The sequence below is a fragment of the Limanda limanda genome, chromosome 13, assembly GCF_963576545.1.
Source record: "Limanda limanda chromosome 13, fLimLim1.1, whole genome shotgun sequence".
In the NCBI taxonomy this organism is placed as follows: domain Eukaryota; kingdom Metazoa; phylum Chordata; class Actinopteri; order Pleuronectiformes; family Pleuronectidae; genus Limanda; species Limanda limanda.
The window spans coordinates 14,155,885-14,176,887 of NC_083648.1; the positions used below are offsets into that span (position 1 = coordinate 14,155,885).

The window sequence follows — 21,003 nt, forward strand, 5'->3', positions numbered from 1 at the left end:
CCCTGCCGTTATCCACTGGAGATCCAATAAGGCCTCTCGCAGCATCGTAGTTTTCTTAATATGATGTAAAAGCAATAAGCTAAGCCTTCCTGTCATCCCCGCTGACACCGAGATCCACAGAAGCCGTCAGAATCTTTGTTTATCTATTTTCCTTCACCGTCACCGGGGAGTGTCTTAATGGTTTGTTCCCCTCACAACCCCAGACCCCGAAGCGTTATTGCCATGGTAATGTCGGCATTCAGCCCTGATTTACTTGACTAATTGACCTCAGGAATAAGCTTAAAACCTTTACTCCCTTCACGAATCGCCTGGTAGCTGCGACTCAAACACATTGCATCCACCTCTCGTTGCCATGTATTGTTTTTATAACATCAATTGAGCTGCAGAAGAACTTGGACGTCCGACCGTTTGAACGCTTCCCAAGTGCAGCCATCCGCAGCTTCGGGCTGTGGACATCCTCAGTGGACACCCCACTTTCACCTTGTGTTTTTTCTCCACCCTCTGCGTGGTATACCACACGACCCTCTGGTGCCGCGTCCAACGCTCCATCAAGTTTATCATCCGCCTGTACCTCGAGGCCTCAAACTTTCCCCAAGCAATTCCCACAACATCTCCCTAGTGGAGCTCTTTTAACAGATCCCTCTGGTCTGTGTTCAGTTTCCAAACTGAGCCCGTGTTACTTTTCTTCTGTCTTCAATCAATGTATGCCTCATCTTCTCTAGTCTCATCTTCTCTGCTCTGTTCTTGTTCCCGATGTGCATCACACTCTGTTTCTTCTCTCATTTCATGTATAACTTCACTCGTCTGGATATGTTAACATTTAGGCTAAACTATTTTATTTTGTAGGTTTTTGCATGATAATCTTATCTTGGTGCTTAGTTACGTTAAAGATCATAAGTAAAAGAGAAAAGAAAAGAAAAAAATCTCACTATTACAATCACGATTATGCAGTGCACCACAAAATAAAATATTCATTACAAGAAACTGATTCCCACTTCTAAGAAAAATGCTTTTCTTATTTCTCATACATAGCCACATTCAAAAATATCCTACTGAGAATTTTGTTTTCCTCTGCCCCTTTTAATATTAACTTCTTAAACCAATTTCAGTGTGTCCTCGATATGAGTTCACGATTAATTAGCACCTGCAAATTCAAAGCCTCCTCTCCGAAGGTTCAAGCTCACAGTGGCGACTGAGCTGGATGCTCACGGTGTCCTAGATCTCAGCAGGCGGGGGCAGTGAGATCATCCTTGTGAGAATCCCTTTAATACTGCAGGTCCTGATAAGAGCACTGCACGAGGAACTGAAATCAGGCCAATCTGCAGGAACAGAAGCTGTGGCTCCGGCTCTTCACGACAGCGTCAGAGGCACCGGTCTCTCTCTCTGCTCCAGATCAGTCTGATTAGCTTGCTGATGGATTGTCCAGCGGCTGGCTGTGTCAGCAGGGGGCTTCACGCTATAGAACCCCCCCCCAAAAAAACCCTCTTTTCCCTCTGGGATCTGCCAAGGATGTACTTCAAACAACCCTTCCACCTTCCGCCCCTCCTTTTCCCCAATCCTGGGTCTTGTGCTGATTCCAGCTCATGCCTGAGGGGAGGAACACCAAGTGTTCTGTCTCTCAGCGTGAAGCCCACTCTCCTGCCCAGCACAGTGGGCTCTGGGACAGTGGCTTTGCGTTGCACCGCATCCCCTCGTGGTCCCATCTCCGGGCGCCAGCCTCCAGTCTGACAAACAGCCAAATCCCAAAGGGTGCGCAAAAGTGAAATAAGAATGAATGCTTACATGTCAGAACGGTGCTGCATAGGGGGGGTGGGTGTTGGTGTCTGCCAGCTCAAACATGCTGGGCCAGTAGTTTTCTCTCAGTGTTTGAGTCAGAGGAGGCAAATGACATGTTCAATGTAGACAGAGGGGAGTCGGGCAGTGAAACCAGCGCTGATTGCTCTGTAGGGGAGAGGGGATTTAGTGATGGAGCTCCCTGGTGTGAGGAACAGCGGAGACAGGAAGATAGTGATGGGAAAGAAGGACTAGTGTCAGAACTATACGTTAAAGTGGGAGGGAAAGTAAAGAGCTGAATCTGTACATTTGACAGTTTTGTCTCAAAAGGAACCAGGGATTGCAGAGAAAAGCACAACACAATGTTGGAAATGATGCACATTGTCTCTTCCTATCACTGGTTAATGAGGAAATATTTGCAATGTAACTTAACCAATATAAGGATAGGGGATGAGAAGGAAATCGAATGGTTCAGACATTCCTGATTTGTACCACGCTGGCCTGTGAATCCTGTGGCTCACACTCAATACTCAATATGTGTGGCTTGTTCCCTGAAAGCCTCCCTGAGCCCCATCACACACTTTGCCTCAAAACACAAACAAAGCCCATCAAAATTCCAGACTGAGCGGACAGGGGTTATCTATTTTGCCACTCGCCTCATCCGCCCATTTAGCTTTTTTTTTTTGTTCTTTCCTTTTTGCTTGCCTATGCACCGCCTTCCATTTCTCCTTGTTCTGTTTTCAAAGGGGAAGAGGAGTGAGCCATCAAAGTGCATAAATATTCTGTTCTTCTCTCTCTCGTGTTTTTTTTCACCCCCACTTCAACTGTGTTGTCAGTTGGGGAGTCAGTTTGAGGGTGCTTCCCAGAGCTCAGCAGCCAGTTTCCTCTCAGTAGTAAATGGAACTACTCTAATCCCTGTGCTGGCTTGGAGGACATAATGTTCTGCCGCGTACATGCGTGCACACACGTTCTAAATGACTCTGGTCTCTGCCACATCTAAAGCTTAATAAATGCAGAGTCATGTTTGGTTATTAGAGTTATCATAGAGAATAATGTGGGAATTATTATTCTTTAGTCCTTTGGAGAGGAGCTTCCACATCCTTTCAAACGAGTCATTGTGGATGCATCTCCTAAGCTGCACTGCACACACCCATTCACAGTATCAATCTATGACTCCCTCAGTTTCCCAGCCAGACAGTATTAGTCCTCATAACATGTTTCATTTCATGTCTCACCAGCCCACACAACCCCTCTTTCTTTCTCTTCCACCAGCTCATCTGGCTGTGATCAGTATCTCCACTCAGGGGCCTTCTGCTGGTCCCTCAAGGCCCGTTTCACATCATAAAAACAAACATTTTGAAAGAGGAGAAGTGTCGGCTTCAGCCTGTGCAAAGGGGGGAGGAGTAAACTGTGCAGAAGTGTTTATTTTGGGGCACTGGGGCACTCTTAATACTAGCAACCCAGGGTAGAATACTGCACGGTTGTTTTTTACAACCAAGATGGCACCGTGAAGCCGTCTCTGTACCATCACAGCTTCACACACCAGTGTGTATATATCCACCTGAGGTAGTAGTCAGTAGAGAGTCTCTTTGAGTATCTCACCTTACAAGTCTGAACACTTTCATATTTACGTGGAGTGGAACATGATCTCAGATTTTGGACCACACAGTATGTGCATGAAAGACATGGGGAGTGTCATGGTTCTGTTTACCTTAGATAATTATTGTGTATTTAGCAAACTGGAATTTTTACTTGTCAGGGAGAGTTAAAGATACATGCACATACCCATACATATCTACAAACACATGCAAATGCACTTAGACACATACAAGCACATGCACACAAACACACACACAATAAAACATACACATATACAAACACATGCAAACAAATGCACATGCTGATGCATACTTGCATACACACATATATGTATTTACACATATTCATATTCACAAAAACTAATACAATCAGACACACATATAAATAGGCTACCATACGACATGCACATTCATACACATACTTAAACACACATTCAAACACACATAGCCATACATAAACATGCATACACAAGCATAAACACAAACCCTAACACACACATGTCAAGATACACATACACATGCTCATGCCCATGGGCTAGTGTTTGCAAAATAATTTATGTTAAAATTGAATTTGTGTTGCATTGTATTAAATGTGCATCATCACACTTGTAAAACAAGACAAACTGGCCTCGACTCGAGTCACTTCCTGCGTCTGCATGTTTGCCTTCTGTGTTTTTGTGCCTTGCTGTTCTGTGCCTCCTGCACAACAATATTGATTTCCTACTTCCAGGCGCTTGGTCATTACGGGTTTTATATGTAAGGGAAAAACATTTTGAATTATTTTCTGTGCTTTGACACAGAGCCAATGCAGAGGAGCTGATATGTTAGTTTATACAGTGTGATCCCTTTTTCAAGTAGTTTCTGTCGACTTCCTGGTACTTGTGCTGCAGAATTAATGATCAGCTGGAGGCTTTCCAAGAATTATTGGGAAATTCTGATGATAAGGAAATTACAGCCGTCCAGTCTAAGCACATGTTGTGATTCACTTGGAATGGAGAACTGTTTTTGCACAATGCACTTCCCCACACTGAAGACATTTAATATGTCCTCAATGTCCCCACACAGATGACCTGGCACTTCTAGTGGTTGTTGTGATAGATAGTCTTAAGACCAGCACTTGAATTTGTGTAGTATTTATTATTATAATCATTGTATCATTTTATTGTTTTTAATGATGTATTAGTGAAAAATGGGATATAAGTAGTGCATACGTGTCACTCCCTTTTCCTCCCTGAGCACTGCTATAAATGAGTTGCATGACTTTATTGCGATACCGTCATGAGTTATAGTACTGTGTGCCCATTTGTGTACTGTATCTGAGTTAATCAAATCAAATCCATCAGAAAATCAATTGCAGCATTAAAATAGAGCCCTTAGTGTGTTGTAATACATGTCAGAGAGGGGACAGGGGCTGCTGCAGAATCCCTTTTAACCTAAGTGAAAGAAAATGTACTGTATGTAAGCACAACCAAATCTGATTGGCATTGCTAAATGACCGCAAGCTGAGAGCCTGTAAGTAACGCTCTCAACAAATTAAATTCTATGGCAAATTACAACAGCCACAGGCTACAGTAATAGTCTGCAAATCACTGGTTAAGTGGCAGTCACATTTGATTTCTCTGGCTGTCCCTGCACACATGTAGCCTGCATGGAATTGGGATGACGCTTTTTACTTCTACCCCACCGTAGTACGAATACATTGATAAAGACCGATACACGAGTATAGATGGTTCAGGAATGCAAGCTTGTCCCACATTTTCCACATGAGCACTTTTTTTCAGTTTTGGGACAAGTGCATGAACGTGATTAATGACAGAGAAGACACAAGTGGTATATGTAACATATGAGGTGCCTACTGTACATTCCCCAAGGGAAAAGGCTAAAGTGCTGCAGATTCCCTCATGTCCAAGTTTTTGCTGGACCACATTCTCTCTGCAAAACATGCATTAATGTAAAGTATCAAATTAATTAACTATGCACCGGTCGACCATGTATTTGCAGCACTACCTGTCCTCACAGCCAGATCATAATAATCACACTACCGAGGTCTCGCCCTTCCTGTCACTGACCTCTCCGCTGGTGAGGTGCTGAGCTGAGGTCGCAGCGATAGCAGCGCCGTTCCCTCGTCCATGTGCGCTCTGCCGCTTTGTCCCAGCTCCCCAGGGCTATCCCACATGGCGTCGCTGCAACAATGATTAATTGTGTCCGTGCTGACTGGAATAGCTTCCTGGACGATACAAGATATAAATAGGGAAACTCGAGTGCTGCATCATAATATACTTTAAAATCTATACGTTTTCCCCGCTTGATGTCATATTTTTCTCATGGTTCAAAAAAAGGAAGGAAAGGAGGACAGTGAGGGCAGCGTGTTAGAGAGCTGAGTAATCCCTCAAAGGGTCTGAGGAGCTGAATGAATTTTCAGTTTCAAAGCAGTCATGGATCTAGAAATGAGTCAGTTCAAATTCTCTTTTAATGATAAAGGTCAGGCTTTATGGAGCATAAATTGGTACCAGATCAGCTCTGCAGGGCAGCTTCATTCAACCTGAGCAGCACTGACTAAGGGCTTTGGTGAATTTCTGCTTCATCTGCAGTCTCTGGCATTTGAGAAGAAGGAGCTGCGGAAGGACACATTCTCACCTAAGCAAATTTTCGACACTGAGATTTTTAACACGCCACTTTCTCTGCCGCCCAATATTTTGCCATCACTCGAGCAAAACAATAGTTTTGTCGTTTCTTCATTTCTCTACGAAGATTGCCTTTGAGTTTCTGCTCCAGCTGCGGGCTATGAGGGAGTGAATGGGAGCGTGAATCTCCGGAGCCACTCGGATAAGAACTCACCAAGCAACACTGCATTTTGCTAAAAAGCCAATGTTTGATAGACACAAACGTTTCGCTGTGTGATCTCTGTGGAGATGAATGGAATAAATTAGCATTCAAATTCTGCTGAGGATGGAGGAAAAAATGTCAAACCCGCTCTTGGACAACAACGCTTACATTTATTACAGGTTGTAAATTGACTAAACTAGTGAAGTACCTGTTGTAAACGTCTATTTCAGAGGTCTTCAGACCCAAGTTCACAACGTTTCATAAAAAAAAAGGGTAATGTAATTCCTCTTGATATTAAATATTGCCGCAATAGAATAAACGTCATGCTTTAATTTTTTTGACATTTTACTGAAAAAGGTAAATGATTCTATGAATGTTGCTGCCATGATGGAGAGCAACACCAGGGACCCCGTGAATATCCGTCATAAAAATAAATGTTGCACTTCCTTGGGCCGTTAACAATACACATGCAAGGTGTGAAGATGATTGGAAGAACGGTTCTCGAAAATATGCGACGGACAGAAAGCTTGTGCCAGCTTGTCTTCGACTCAAGTCTTTTCTCTGTACATTTCCAGGTGTCCCATCCAGCCCGAGGAACGTCATCTCCATTGTGAATGAAACCTCTGTGATCCTGGAGTGGCATAGCCCCCGGGAGACGGGCGGCCGCGGCGACGTGGTCTACAACATAGTGTGCAAGAAGTGCCGGGCCGATCGGCGCTCCTGCTCCCACTGCGACGACAACGTGGACTTTGTCCCGCGGCAGCTGGGTCTGACCGAGACCAGGGTGTTCATAAGCAACCTGTGGGCTCACACGCTCTACAGCTTCGAGATACAGGCTGTCAACGGAGTTAGTAATAAGAGCCCGTATCCCGCCCAGCATGTCTCCATCGACATCTCCACCAATCAGGCCGGTAAGTGGCTGATGCGACATGGTGTGATACGATAACGATGATGACGTCTACACTGATCCATCTGCAGTGTGATGATCATCCTCATGTAACTCACCATAGATCTGTCCTCTGTAAGAAACCAGGTTCCAATCTCCCTTAGTATTATTTCTTCATGTATTTCTGAAAGAGCAAATACTGCTATTATTGTATAAATGTGTTTAATGTCAACTCAAAGAATATTATTTGAGTGTTTCACTTCACAGCATAGCTGATTGCCGTGCCACTTAGACTTAGCGTTTGAAGTGCAAGGCCAGTTGTTATAGTGGAAATCCTACAGATACAAACCTGTTCTGTTTCAAGGCCTTCTGTTTTTAAATGAGGCTACTTACTTTTGTTTTTGAAAACACGATGTGAGGTGTTCAAAGTGGGACCAGAAGTATACTGTACCATCTCTCCCGTCTTTGTAGTTTATTTACAACTCGTGTGATCGGAATGCCCTCATTTTGGAAGTCTCTATGGGCATTCCAGAGATTCTTGTCTTTTAACGCTGGTGAAGGTAATCATCCCTCCACAAACAGCACGAGTCATTTACGAAACCTGTTTTCTTTTTGAGGTTCACATCCAGAGGCTCAGTCTACACGTCTTTGTGTTTTAATGTTCAGTTTGTTGAACCAGACTTTGTTCTTTGAGCTATGAAGCAAGTCAGTGCTTCTCACTTCATGAAAGGCAGCATCGCATTCGAAACCTGCCTTTAAATCCTCCGATTTATAGTAGGCAAAAAAAAAATCAAAGAACGTTTATAGCACCTTTCACACACACTAGTCGCTAAGAGCATCACAGACAGAGAGATCAAATCAAATGTTAGGAAGACGAATAGATAAAACAAAGATGAACAAATATAAATAATGCCAAATAAAGTAAACGATCCAGATAAAATAAAAAGGGGGAGCAGACATAAGATAATATTGCCTGTTACCTAACTACTTGTTCAAACAGATGTTTTTTAACAAATATTTAAAACATTCCACAAAGTCAAAATACGTCAGTCTATTTCAATATAAGGCTACTGACACACTCCTCCTCTCTGGATAAATAAAAATAGATTCCAGAGTTTTATAGTATCACTATGCAACTATTTCTACTTCTTTAAACAGGTTCAAAATAATGTTTGATTGTACAGTAGCTTGTAATAGGGAAAACGGTTGCTCTGTCATTCCCACTCCACGGACCAAACGCTTATATACATTTGGTGAGTGAGGACGAGTAATTGCCAGACAATAAAAATGCAAGAATCAGGGCCAGCAAGTTTAAGAAAAATTGTGAAAAAAATTGCGTTTTATGTTATTCAACATGAAAATATCAAGAATTTAAAACGTAGAAGTGTTTGTTATTGTGTTTGGGAAAGCCGAGGTTGATGACGGATAGACTCAGCTGTGTTTTTAATTCAGCGAGTGGGACTCAACCCAGTTGGAGCTCTGCTTAAGCGATTGATTTGCTTTGTTTTCTGTGCATGAAAACCACTTAACTGCTTGGACTCTGCGCCCAATATGAATTAATTCCCACTTATGGCTGCAGAGGCCGGAAAGAGTTACATCTGTCCTTGTCTCATACTGGAGTAACACTGAGCATACGGACAGAGGACAGACGTAGACATGTTGATCTACAGGTTTTAGCTTTAGCGCCGTATAACAAGCTATCCAAGTTCAACACTGTTCACTGTTCATTCATTTAATGTCAGACTGGAGGAGACCAAGCCCAAGATAGGTGCACGAACAGCTGCTGTTTCCAGGCCACTTTGAAATATTATTCACTACTCTCTCATTCTCTGTCCTCTGTCTCCTTGTCTGTCTCTGCATGGTTGTGTTTGTGTGGATATATGTGTGTGTGTGTGTGTTTGTTCTCTTCTGTTTTGCCTGTGATGGATCTGAGCTCATGCAGTCAATGAAAATGACCTTCATCCTCTTTTTTCTCTCTTTCACTCTCGCTTTCTTTCTTTCTGTCTGTCTCTCGTGTGTGTGTGTGTGTGTGTGTGTGTGTGTGTGTCTGTGTGTGTGTGCTCATCCTCTAACTGAGCCTGTGATGGGATTTGAGCCCAGCCAATGGAAATGACAGGTCGAGGATATTGTCTTTGCCGGACCTCTTTGCAGCAGCGTTTTTCATGCTCCTGTAGGTCTTGGACTTGTACACAGAAGCACCTATCAAGGGACAAGTGTTGACCAAGTGAAAAATTTAAATGAGGCCCTCTTCATTTTTCTGTGTTACTGTGGATGAGGTGGTCCGTGAAAATGGCGCTGGGCGCTTTTGGGACCTAATAACAGGCTTGAAGTGGAGTAACACTGTGGTGAAAGACAAGAGATTGTCGGTTGAGTTCATTCTGGTGAGGTTCCCACGAGGAAAGAGATCCTCGGGTCCCTGGAAGCGTTTGTTGGCCATGCACCATGATTTTCTGCATTGTGGGTTTCTGTCACATTCAGTGAGAACTTGTGTTGGCAAATACTTTTGATCGTATGATGAAATATCTAATGTCAAATAAATCGGCTTTAGATAAATGGTTTACTGATGTACATTCCCAAGATCGTTGAAACAGAAATTGCTTCATCCCGCTCTCTTTTGTATGCAAGATCTATTTTGAAATTAAATCTGGTCTAGTTGGTGGATGCGATAGCATTTTGGATTCTCTAAGAGGGATGTGTCGACCGTCTGAACTTGTCTTTGTCTGAAAATGAGTGAAAGTGGAGAAATGGGAGGGAGGACAAGAATGAGAAAGAGAAAGAGAAAGCAGGTGCCTGTTTTTGATCAGAGTGCGTGACTATGACAGTGAAGGAGAGGAAAATAAGGGAGTAAATAGGCCTGATTATCAGGGTGGCCTAATGGTGCTGACTATCCCCATTTGACAGGCTAATAGCACACTTGACAGATAGATGTAGAAGAAGCAATACTCAGGCCCATTGTTGGAGTCGGCTGCAGTAATGAGGTGTCTGCCAGTAATCTGCCAGGCCTATGTCCAGTCCTATGTGGCCCTTTGTAGCCGGATAATTGCACTGTTCCCAGTTTCGACAGGGGGCTTCATCGGCAGGGCACTGAAGAGGCAGAAGTATTGAGACAGGATTATTGTTAATAATGCACCACATAGTCTAAAAGTAGAGACTCTCTTTAAAATGTCGGCCTCTATTTTTGTTTTTGCAAGGCCTCAATGTTTGATGTGCTGTGTATTCTGAGACGCTGTTCTGCTCATCACAGCTGCTAGGAGTGGTTATCTGAGTTACCATAGACTGAGTATACAGATGGATGACACGTCATTGCTTCCTCCCGTTATCCAGAAATTAAGCTAAAACAAACCTTGGATACAAAAATCGCCATCTCGCGCATTTGGATCCAGAGCCTCTGTAGTAGCAATCAATGGATTTAGCAGCAGTAGCGAGATCATTTTTGATTGCATCAAATATAACCAATGAAAACCAAGGTAACCAGGTAGAAATGAGCACTTGGACTTGTGATACTTGGACTTTTTGTTTGGCTAATGTCTCATTCACTAAAATAGAAGATGGGGAATTTAGGGTCTATAATGCAGCCAGGCTGACCAGGTGGCGATCAAGATGCTTTGTCTTCACTTTTCGGGAGCTGTCATGTCATCTTTATATACAATGGATGGCTGGAACCAGTCTGGCTATTCGTCCTCTGACCTCTTTCATCAGCAAAGTGTGTCTGTCTGCAGAACAGCAGCACAGTGGATGTTTTTGTTTGGGACTCCTGTAGTGACAGGTTGATGGATTAGACTATAATTGCTGTTGGTCGGGTGTATATAACTATAATAATCCAAATGCATACAAATGCCTGGTTTTTCTGGTACTCACACCTAAAGCCAAAAACTTGAATGACTGAGCCATTAAAGGTGAAGCACAATCAAAACCTTCTCAAACTTTTTGGATTGTTTTTGCATCTGAATGACAAGTTAAGCCCTTAACTGTGAGACAAAAGAACAGCCTGCCACTGTTTGGACTTAACAGATGAACAATACGCAACCCTAATTTCACATAATGCCCTATCCATGCCAGAGCCAAGATTGCCAGTACAATAGACAGATTTCTTTGTTAGTGTCACATGGCCACGTCTGTGCACATCAGGGAGTGCCGATATGCAGGATGAGAAAGTTGAAAATTGTCACGTCAAATACTTGTATTGCAGTTGTTTTAAATTAGAATTGCTGAGAGAGAATTGAACAAAGTAACAACATTCCTTTTAAAGATTTGAGTAATTGCAACATAACAAGCAATGTTGGCCCATTTATTTTCCTATTTTATTAAATGTGTTATATATTATATTGAGAACAATTGGAACAATTTAGGGTGGATGTTGCACCACTCAACAACTACTGACAGCTTGGCTGCAATGGGAATGAATACAATCAGCATTTATTCCTGGGTCAAAGGACACTGCAGTAGACACTGTTTTTTATCAGCTGCGACTCCGACCGGCACTGATGGAAACATGACACCTGGGTAAATGCGCTAATTGGAAATACAGCAAGGTGAGACATCGCCTCTGTTGTCGGTGCATTGATGACGTCCAACATGACGCACCGGGGGAAAGAAACAGAAAAGCAAAGTCCACTACTGGCAATGGGAAAAGAGTCAAGCACCTTTTAAGTGGGGTTAGCTGTTTTAAAATAACCCTGCGTTTGCTGTGGTGGAAAAGAGGTACATGAAAGCTTGCAGCAATACTCACATGCAGTGCATCTCTGTTTAAAGGACCATTTCATCAATTCCCAACCTGCAACTGATGATGATGTTCAAGCCCAGTTAAAGCGAGATCATAATTGTAGTTTTCCTGGTGTCAAAGGAGAAGTTGAAGTATTAGTGTTTTGTACTTTCAGAGACTCAGAGTTCCGTCTTGTAAAAAAAAGCGGCATACAAACATCAGTATTACTTTCTGCTCCTCAGCTTGAAACAACACAATCAGGTGAGGGATTTAAGGAGATAAATGGAGCTTTCCCATGAGAGGCAGACTGTTGACAAGGCTAATGGTATATTATTACTCCTCTAGTACTAGAAGAATCTCAACCAATGAGAGGACACCGCAGTGAAGTGGTCCTTAAAGTCAGATTACTCAGCAAAGAAAAAGTTTGGTCCCACCTCAATGGAGTCTTGCCTTTACAACTTGGTGTGGCTTTTTTTACTTGCCTGCTGGGAGATTAAGAAAAACCAATGGGCCACCTATGGGGCAGCAGTAGTCGTGGCAGCTTATGGTGTAAATTGGCCATGAGTAGACAAAGGTGAGAGAAGGAAAAGCACGGATGAGGAGGGAATAATGGAGGTGGGGACAGAGTTGAGGGGATTTAGTGTGAACCACCGCAGACGCCATTTAACTGCCCTCGATCCCACCGTGTGCCTGGGTGGAAGGACTGATCAATAGTGTGATTTAGGAGTTCATTCACGGTCTGTGCTCTCCACAAGATACAGGCACACACACACACACATACAGATACAGACACACAATGGCTATACAATGCTCCCTATAGGTCATTATTCATGTCAGGCCTGAATTTCGTAATATTACACAATTAATGTCTCTTTGTGAAAATCTGATGGTTTCATTTAAGTGGAAAAGACTCTCTTTTCTTCTAGTGAATTTGTTACAATCCTAAACAACTACACAGATGCATTTGTTTGGTAGTCGTGTGGCCAATGAACTTACTTGCGATGAAAAGTGTCTGGATATGACAGCTCTGATTCCTTGTGTAATCCATCCTGCACACTTAACCTACATCCACCAGTGCCTCAGATGAAGAGGGCATTCTTCATCCTTTCCACATTTTACAACTCCTTTCCACTCTGAGTGGTGTTGTGGGGGTGCTTTGGTGAACAATGTATGAACAGAAAAAAAACTCTATAAATCTCAAGACCGGTGCTATCTCTTTCAACTAATGCCTGATGCTCAACAGTTTCTTTGATCTTCCTGGCACAGCCTCCTTGACCTGGATTATGTGCCAGCAATCCCTGCGACCACAGAGTGCCAAGTAGATGTACAAACAATCCTCCTCCACTTAGCTGCTGTGTTTGGAGCGCCATTCCCACAGAAATGCAAACACCGCTATCCTTGGCCATCCCATGCAATTCCAACCGAGTGGGCTGCATTCAGGACACAGGATAAGATCCACTGCAGTCGACTGGAATGCAAACAACCAGATGAATTAAAGAGATCTGCGCTCTGTGGGGTTCGAGAATCAGACGAGATGTTAGGCAAACATGTCTGTGTAGGGTATCCAAGGCACTATTCATTATGTCTTTTCAGTTTACAGCCCACAGAGCCTTTCAATTTGTTTTCAGGGGGGTTTGCCGCTTTCCCTGCTTCTTCCCTCTCAGTTCTGCCTGTGTGTTTCCCAGTTCGTGTGACCAACAGTTTCATCATCTGAGACGGTTCTTCGGGCTCCGTCCGAGTGCCATTTTTATTTCATTTGATGTCTTTTCTCATAAATGTTGGATCCTGTCCCTAACCAATGTGAGGTAATAGCTGCAGGCGAACACATAAAGAGTGAGCTTGATTGCTACTGAGCCCCTTTATCAATTATGACGTCTTCATTTGGTGTTCTTAGAGACAGTAGGTGTAGGCATGATTTATTACATATGCATTTGTGCATGACATGTTCGTGCAATGTACAGGTTCTTCTATTTCCACATTTACCACAATCAGAGTCATCCGTGTATAATGTGATTCAGGAAACAATTCCAACCATGGCTCCTCGACGGAAATCCACGGTGCCGAACTTATCCCTCTTCATGATGTTTGAGACCCATGACCATGTAGTCATGGGTGGCTTGGCCCTGTGAGCCCCTGCTAATAGGGCGGGCTGTAGTTAGACCTATGCGTTTGACAGTGGCACAACATATAAGTATAGGCTGCTGCCCTTATCACTGACACTGAACCCCTATTAGGAGGGTCCATGGTTTAATAGTGTGTCGGCGGCTTAAAGTACAAACCGGAAGAGCCACGCAGAGAAAGAGCAAGTCGGCTTTTAAATGTGGCTGCAACTATAAAGATAACCAATTCATGAGTTTTCCACATTCTGATGGAAAGACTACTTTTTACTTTTTTGCTATATTCAATAAAGTTAGCAAAAACAATCACTGAATTGAGAGCACGCCAACGGAAGACGAACACCCATTCAGGAAAAGTGGACACAGCCCACATAGGTGATGACAGGGCAAACGTATCTCATACAAACTCTTTAGTGTGGTCCCTCAATTGCAAAGTGAAACCAAAACTATACAGTTCAAATGTAAACAATGTAAGAAAAACATAAACCTTGGTTGGGACAATATGGTCCAGACTTTCAGCTGTGAAAACCCCCTGTGAGTAACTGAGAGTCTACTCTTCTAGCTGTGAGCTCAGATAAGGCCGAGCAGATGAAGCACAGATTTAACAGCTCCACATAAGTTTGCTTGTCACAGTTATTTACTGTCTTCTGTAGCTCTGGAGGGGAAATTACCCTTGTGATATAATCAGGGTCATTTTTGCTCTGAGTCCAGCATTTAACAAACAGAAACTCAGTGTTACAAATTATGGGCATGGTCTTTGAAATATGTTTACATTTCATTGACAGGCTGGGTCAAAGAAACACGCACTGTTGAGTGGCAGGAAATGTAGGATCCAGCTTTTTCTGGAGCTTGACCCATACAAGGCCCTGAAAGTCTGCAGTTTGGGGCACTCTATTTAAAATCTGTCTCTTGAGCGCCCCAACTTTTTGAAAGTACAACACTAAACAACTGGAGTGCTCCTTCACTATGTGGAGCAGCACACTTGATATGCTAACCCTTCAACATAACATGAGAAATATGGCAACTGGAGGTAGAATAATGAAAACAGAGACCCAGGTCTGTGCCAGACATGTAAAATGACGCCCCAACTCATCTGTATTCCACCGTAGATTAACGATGCCAAGGCAAAGACGCTTTTCATTCTTTCATCACGTTCTTTCATATTCTCTTTTCCTTACCCCGTCTCTCTTTTCCGTCTCTCTCCCTCCTCTCTTTATGTCTCAGCCAGACACTAGGAGGTTTTGACTTTGATTAATGGTGAGCCAGGCTCTGCATTAAAAGCCAGGGGCAGCAAGTGGGGCCAGATAAAAGTGGAGCACAGGAGCAAGGGATGGTAGAGATGGCGGGAGGAGAGAGGAGTGCAGGACACAGTCACCAATCACTGTCAGCATCGTCGTCCCAGGGTGACAGTGGGGGTTGCAGTTGGAGGGGACAAGCAGTGCTTCATTGGGCTGAACCTCACCCTCATACAGGCACGGCACATTGTCTGTGACAGGCTCTTCACACATAGGCTCCGAGGACACAGACACACATAATGTACATGTGCGCATGCTCTTTATGTCTCTCTTCTGCTTCTCTTACTTTCACAGCCATGGTCTGTCCAGTGGGACGAGCAAGTTGTTTGGCGTGAGAATTTGGGTTGTGGTTTGTTTTTTGGAACAATTGTTTAGAATTCAGAATGAGTGAGGCTGGTAATGAGACTAAAGCTGCTTTCAGACATGCTCTAAACTCTGGATAATCTCCTCAAATTTTCTGGAGGGGCTGAAAGTGAGAATGTGGATATCCAAGTCGGGTGCTGAGCAGAAAAGAGTTTTTCCTGCCAGCACCCTAGTGAAAACTCTGAATAAGCTCAGGAGATATAAGGAGAATCCACAGCAAGCAAGCAGGTGTGTTGTGTCATCTGACTGGAAAATCTCCTGCTGAATTGTTCATATCTAAAAGGGAAACCCCAGAGAAAATCCAAACCCCTTTGTTCGGATTCCCTGTAGTTAATGTCGGAAAATAGCTTAAATAACCAGTTATTCTGCCTGCATGTCCAACCCTCTGTTGTTTTCAGTTGTGAATCCAAAAACATCACATCAATTTTTTAATAATAGGTTTTGGATTAAAAAGGTGATAAGAATGAATTCTCATTACCATAATCCTCTCCAACAATAAATGGTGATTTACGTGTTGCTGCAGCACAGGAAGACAAAGTCTCAAACTTAATCCCACCTGCAAAGCTCTGAAGGCCTCATATGTTTCTGGGGTTAAGGGCCAACTTTTGGCACAACACCAGACCCATTTTTAAATTGCTAAAAATATCACTGTGGGTTATGATTCAGAGGTCTCAACTCAGGGTATACACTTGTGCACTTGAAAACATTACGTTACTTAGCACTTGAAGAAAGTCTCAGAGGTAAAAAAGAACCGGGCTGGGAGCAGGATTTGGTTGCTGGGGCTGTGGAAGTACCTCCCCTCTTCAGCCCTTTTTTTTCCACTGCAGGAATTTCTGTGTGGAGTACCTCTCCCTTGGGTCTGTCAGGAACAGTGTGTGCCTGTGGCCGGTAATTGATAATGCAGCCCAGGCAGCCCTAGCCCTGGTCAGTGGAGCGTGAACCAGCTTGAGAGGCAGAAAGCCTGAAGTGTACCGAGGTGAAGCTCAGCCCTCACACTCTCTGTCTGGTGTCTGAGAAGAGTGGGGGGGGGGGGGGTGGAAGAGGGAGGCGGAGGGGAGGGCAGGACGCGAGAGCCAAGGGATGGAGGCCGAACAACACCCATTCACACTGAAAGGATAGGAAGAGCCCCTTCATCGGTTCACATTCTAATTTGGGGCAATTATCTGACACTCAAATTGAAGATACTTGCCCTCGTCAAAACCGCAGAACTTCCCACAAAACATACTTTATAGGCAACTCAAGCAATGTCAAGGTCAGGGGCGGTTCTCCTCACAGAACTCCAGGGGCGTTTGAAGAGAAGGAAAAAAGAAAAATGAAATAACCGATAAGGAGTCTTTTTGAAAAAGGTGTCATTTAGTCGAGAGAGGGGGCCATTTGCTGCTGCCTGAATAGAGGAGTTCTTCAGAAGATGGTGAGTGGAGACCAGGTGGAGCGATGACTTGGGCTCAGCAGCGAACAGGCCCACAGCCAGGAGGCTATTAGGCAAAACGCAGAGCTCAGGCTTGTGCAGGGTTGTATTTATGCCTGCAGACGTGGGGGTGGAGAATCTCTTCCAGCAATGTATACGAGCGCCGAGGCTTTGAACTTCATACGAGGCGCCATGGAATCCGGTTTTAATCAAACATGCTTGTGTGTGTTCACAAATTGGTTTGATTTGAGGAAATGTTCATCCTTCAACTTAAAATTTCATCCTGGAACCTTGGAAGGGGTTTGTGATTATACAGTAGTTTCATTCCCAGACGCAATTAAAGGTGGTTCATTCATACATAGAAGCCAAGCCATTTTTTATGTTTTTATTTTATGTTTTCATTTTCAGATATAGTTTTTTTTATCTTGATCATAGGTTAAAATGTTTATGCTAAGGATCAACCCACTCAATAAACAGCTTACATGTCTAAACGATCAGATTTAAAGTTCCATCACAGCTTTTTACTCAAAAGCTGCTTTCAACATAAAATAAATCGGATTCCGATTCAGCTGTGGCTAAATCCTGACTGGTGCATGAAAGACTGAACCTCAGCCACTTCAAACTGTCAAGTACAGAGGAAAATCCCTCAGAAAAGAAATCTCTGAAGTGCAATAACTAAAACTGCTCCAGCTCTGGCAGAAAACCCCATCATTCATAGTGAGAATCTGATTAGCTTAGCATGACCACTGAAAGGATTACAATGGCTATAGCACCTCACTCTTGATTGTCAGGGACTGCAGTGATTCCCAGAGAAGTGTGCGGTGATTTGAACTGTGTACATTTTCTGCCGTTGAGTGGGAGCTGACAGGTTTCAGATGAGGGCTGAACTCCCAGTCCTCCCCGGCCCAGCCAGCGCTGTCTGTGACATTTAGGAGCTTGTCAGATTTCCCTAGATTACACATATTAACACAACAAATGTCGAGAAGTGAATATCAGCAGAAGGGAAATTAACATTTTTCTAACTGAGAAAAGGGAACGTCTGGGGTGTTGAAATAATTTGATAGACTCAGCAATGACAAGATAGCTGTGGATTTGTTGAATGTCAACAGTGAGAGAATCTGCTGAGGTATGATAGAAATAAGACAAGGGAACCGAATGCAATAGATGTTGACACCTGTTCTCACTGTAAAAGGAATAAAGGAAAAGAAATGTTTCAAATGAAAACCTGACAATTCATCAGCAGAGGGTTTCAAGAGGGAAATTCAGGTGTTTTATTCAGTGGTGCTCAGACATATTTTTCTTGAGGTCATTAGGAAGATGTTCATAGATAAAAAATAACAAAAAGACAATAAGTCCTTTCACCAGGATGGAGGGTGAATTAGTTGAGCATTCTCAACTTAAAGATAACCGTGAGTGGAAATTGACGATCGCTTGATGCTGTCAAGAGGATGTTCTTTCTTAGGAAATTGAATAATTTTAAATAGACCGTCGCATCCTTTAGATTTTTTTTAAAAAGCTGTACTCCAGAGTGTTCTGTCTTTTGCCCTAGTCTGCACCTTTGGAAATATGCATGCTAAATATCAGGCCAAACTGCAGTGCATGATGAAAACAGCGGGCAGGATCATTGGGGTTGATCAGGTGTCTGCAGCACAACTGTATGACGACCTTAAACCTCAAACTCAGAGAATCTAGCAGGTCAAACAGCAGAATTCTGCAGCAGAAATCATTTGTCCCTACAGCATTCAGACTGCTCAGTGAGAGAAAGATGTGCACTTATATTACCATGTCTGGGTATTTAGATTGTGAGCTTATTGTAGACAACTCTACTTCTCTATATCATACTTGAGGCTGTGTGAGGTACATTATTCTGATCGCACTTTCAGATTGTATATCTTACTGGAAGCACTCTCTTTTGGCACATTTGAAATTGTTGGTAGGTCTATTGCTTCAGACATGTGTGTGTGTGGTTGTGTGCATGTATGGTGTGCCTATGTGTTTAAGCTGAGTCGTGTATGACCACATGAATTTCCCCCTGTGGGATGTTAAAGTTTACCTTGACCTTGAGCTGCTGCACTAGATGCAGGTTTTTATTGAATCTAAGTTAGATTACATGATGAAATATGGGGGTGTTGATACCCACACCTTCATTTAATCCTTCCGTCTAACTGACATTTAAAGATGTCAAATCAAACCCAGACACACACACACACACATACACACACACACAAACAAACACACACACACACACGCACACGCCCACACCCACACCCACACCCACACCCACACAGTTTTATTCTGGATGATGTCTCCCTTCTGTCCAATAGCACAATCTCTTAGTGGCATGTGGAGAAGGAAGAGGAGCAGGGCTGATGGAGGGATGACAGTGCAAAGGACAGAAATGATGGAACGAACAGGGGACCGCGGAGTATCTGGGTTAATTGACAGCTCATGTGTGTGCAGTCAGGTGCACTGGGGCTGAAAGATGGAACAGACTGTGCAGCTGGGCCAAAACAATCACAACACTATATCAATTTGATTCCAAAGGGTTATGTGGCCTGTCGTTCATGGGAACTCTCGCATGTTTTGTCGCGACCTTTGAGAAGTTTACTTTCTCTGTAGTGTGTGGTAAGAGACATCGGGTGGTTGTTATATTGCAGATCCATAAACTTAGACTGCTTGTGCTTGGGACGTTTCTGTTTAATTGGTTGCTAGCAAACTTCCTCCTGCCGGCAGTTTAGTAATTCCCTGGCTCAGTATGACATCATTGACACTGACATCAGCAGTGGAGTGTACCAAGTGGGATGTCACGATAAATTAGGTGAAACTATTTGTATAAAAAACTCCCCTCGTTGGCTGCCTGCTGTAAGACCACATCGTTTAATACATTTGGGCATTTTTGTCATGCTACTTGTAGTTAGGCAAATCACATAACTTCAATGAAGCTGTAATATTTTAACAAATATTCCCAAAGCTAATCTTTATCTACATGGCTCCTGAACAAGAGCAATGTTATACAGCCCACTCTGTGCTTTTCTGAGTAATTTCCAGTGCACTGTGCGTTGGTATTAAATGATGCTGATAACATGACTGCTGAAAATGTTGTTAGACACTGCAACTACAGAACATAAGTGAATAACGCTAGAAATAAGTAATAACTTTGATCCCAATAAATAACTATGAACCAAGCTCTAAATTCTGAGCAAGTGGCGGGTCTAGGTTTTTTATAAATCAGGGTCCATATAGAGGTCACAATTTATGGAGAGGGGCTAATTATATGTCCAACATCCATGTACAGCTCATGATTCAGTAAGATGCACATTTAAGCCATTTCTTGTTTAATGTCATTATTTATATTTTAAAAATTCCCTTGTTCAAGCTCATTCTGTACTTCAAAAAAGCTTAGAGAATAAATATTCTTAACAAATTCCTATAAACGGCTACTGAAAGGATAGGCAATCAGGTTTCGGTGACCCCCCCTGACCTCTCCTGGATCCACCTCTGTGTTGATTAAGTAGAAGTTCCCCTCTCTTCTAGCAACTAATCATAGCTGTAGATTTGGTGCCACAGTGTGTGAGAACAGGCAGTCCTCAAAAAACTAACTTTTCTATTATTTAAAAAAAAAAAAAGAAGCTTTGAAACCGTTTCAACTGAAGACAATGCACCCCTCGGATGCCACACTTACTTCCATATTCTGCCTAGGTAGCCAGAATGAGTCAGTGCCACACCACACTACAGCCAACACGACTGGTTGCCGGACTTGTGCCAGGTTCAAGTCCACACCCTGAAATCTTAGCCAAATCTGGCAGCCATATCTTGGCCAGAGCTGACTTGTATTTGGTCCTGCGGTGCCAGAATATGGCAGACTGTGACTCTAATCAGCCTTGACTCAGCTGGCTACCTGGGCTCTCATGAAAGTGGTAGTTAGATAGTCTGCAGAGCGCGTGACAGATAGTAGTGTATGATTTGAGGGCCTTCATGGGATGATATAAAGGTGTGTAACTTTTTATATACATACTATAATTTATGTCATTATTT

The 21,003-nt window shown here is 43.1% G+C and overlaps 1 protein-coding gene across 1 annotated transcript in view; it reads left to right on the forward strand.

The window, feature by feature from the left end:
* The window catches only part of LOC133017501 (ephrin type-B receptor 1-B), a 107,706-nt gene that overhangs the window by 45,790 nt on the left and 40,913 nt on the right, over positions 1–21,003 (forward strand). Inside the window, exon 5 of the mRNA XM_061083610.1 lies at positions 6,773–7,108. Coding sequence (XP_060939593.1) covers positions 6,773–7,108 — 336 coding nt within the window. The remainder of the gene's footprint in view (positions 1–6,772; positions 7,109–21,003) is intronic.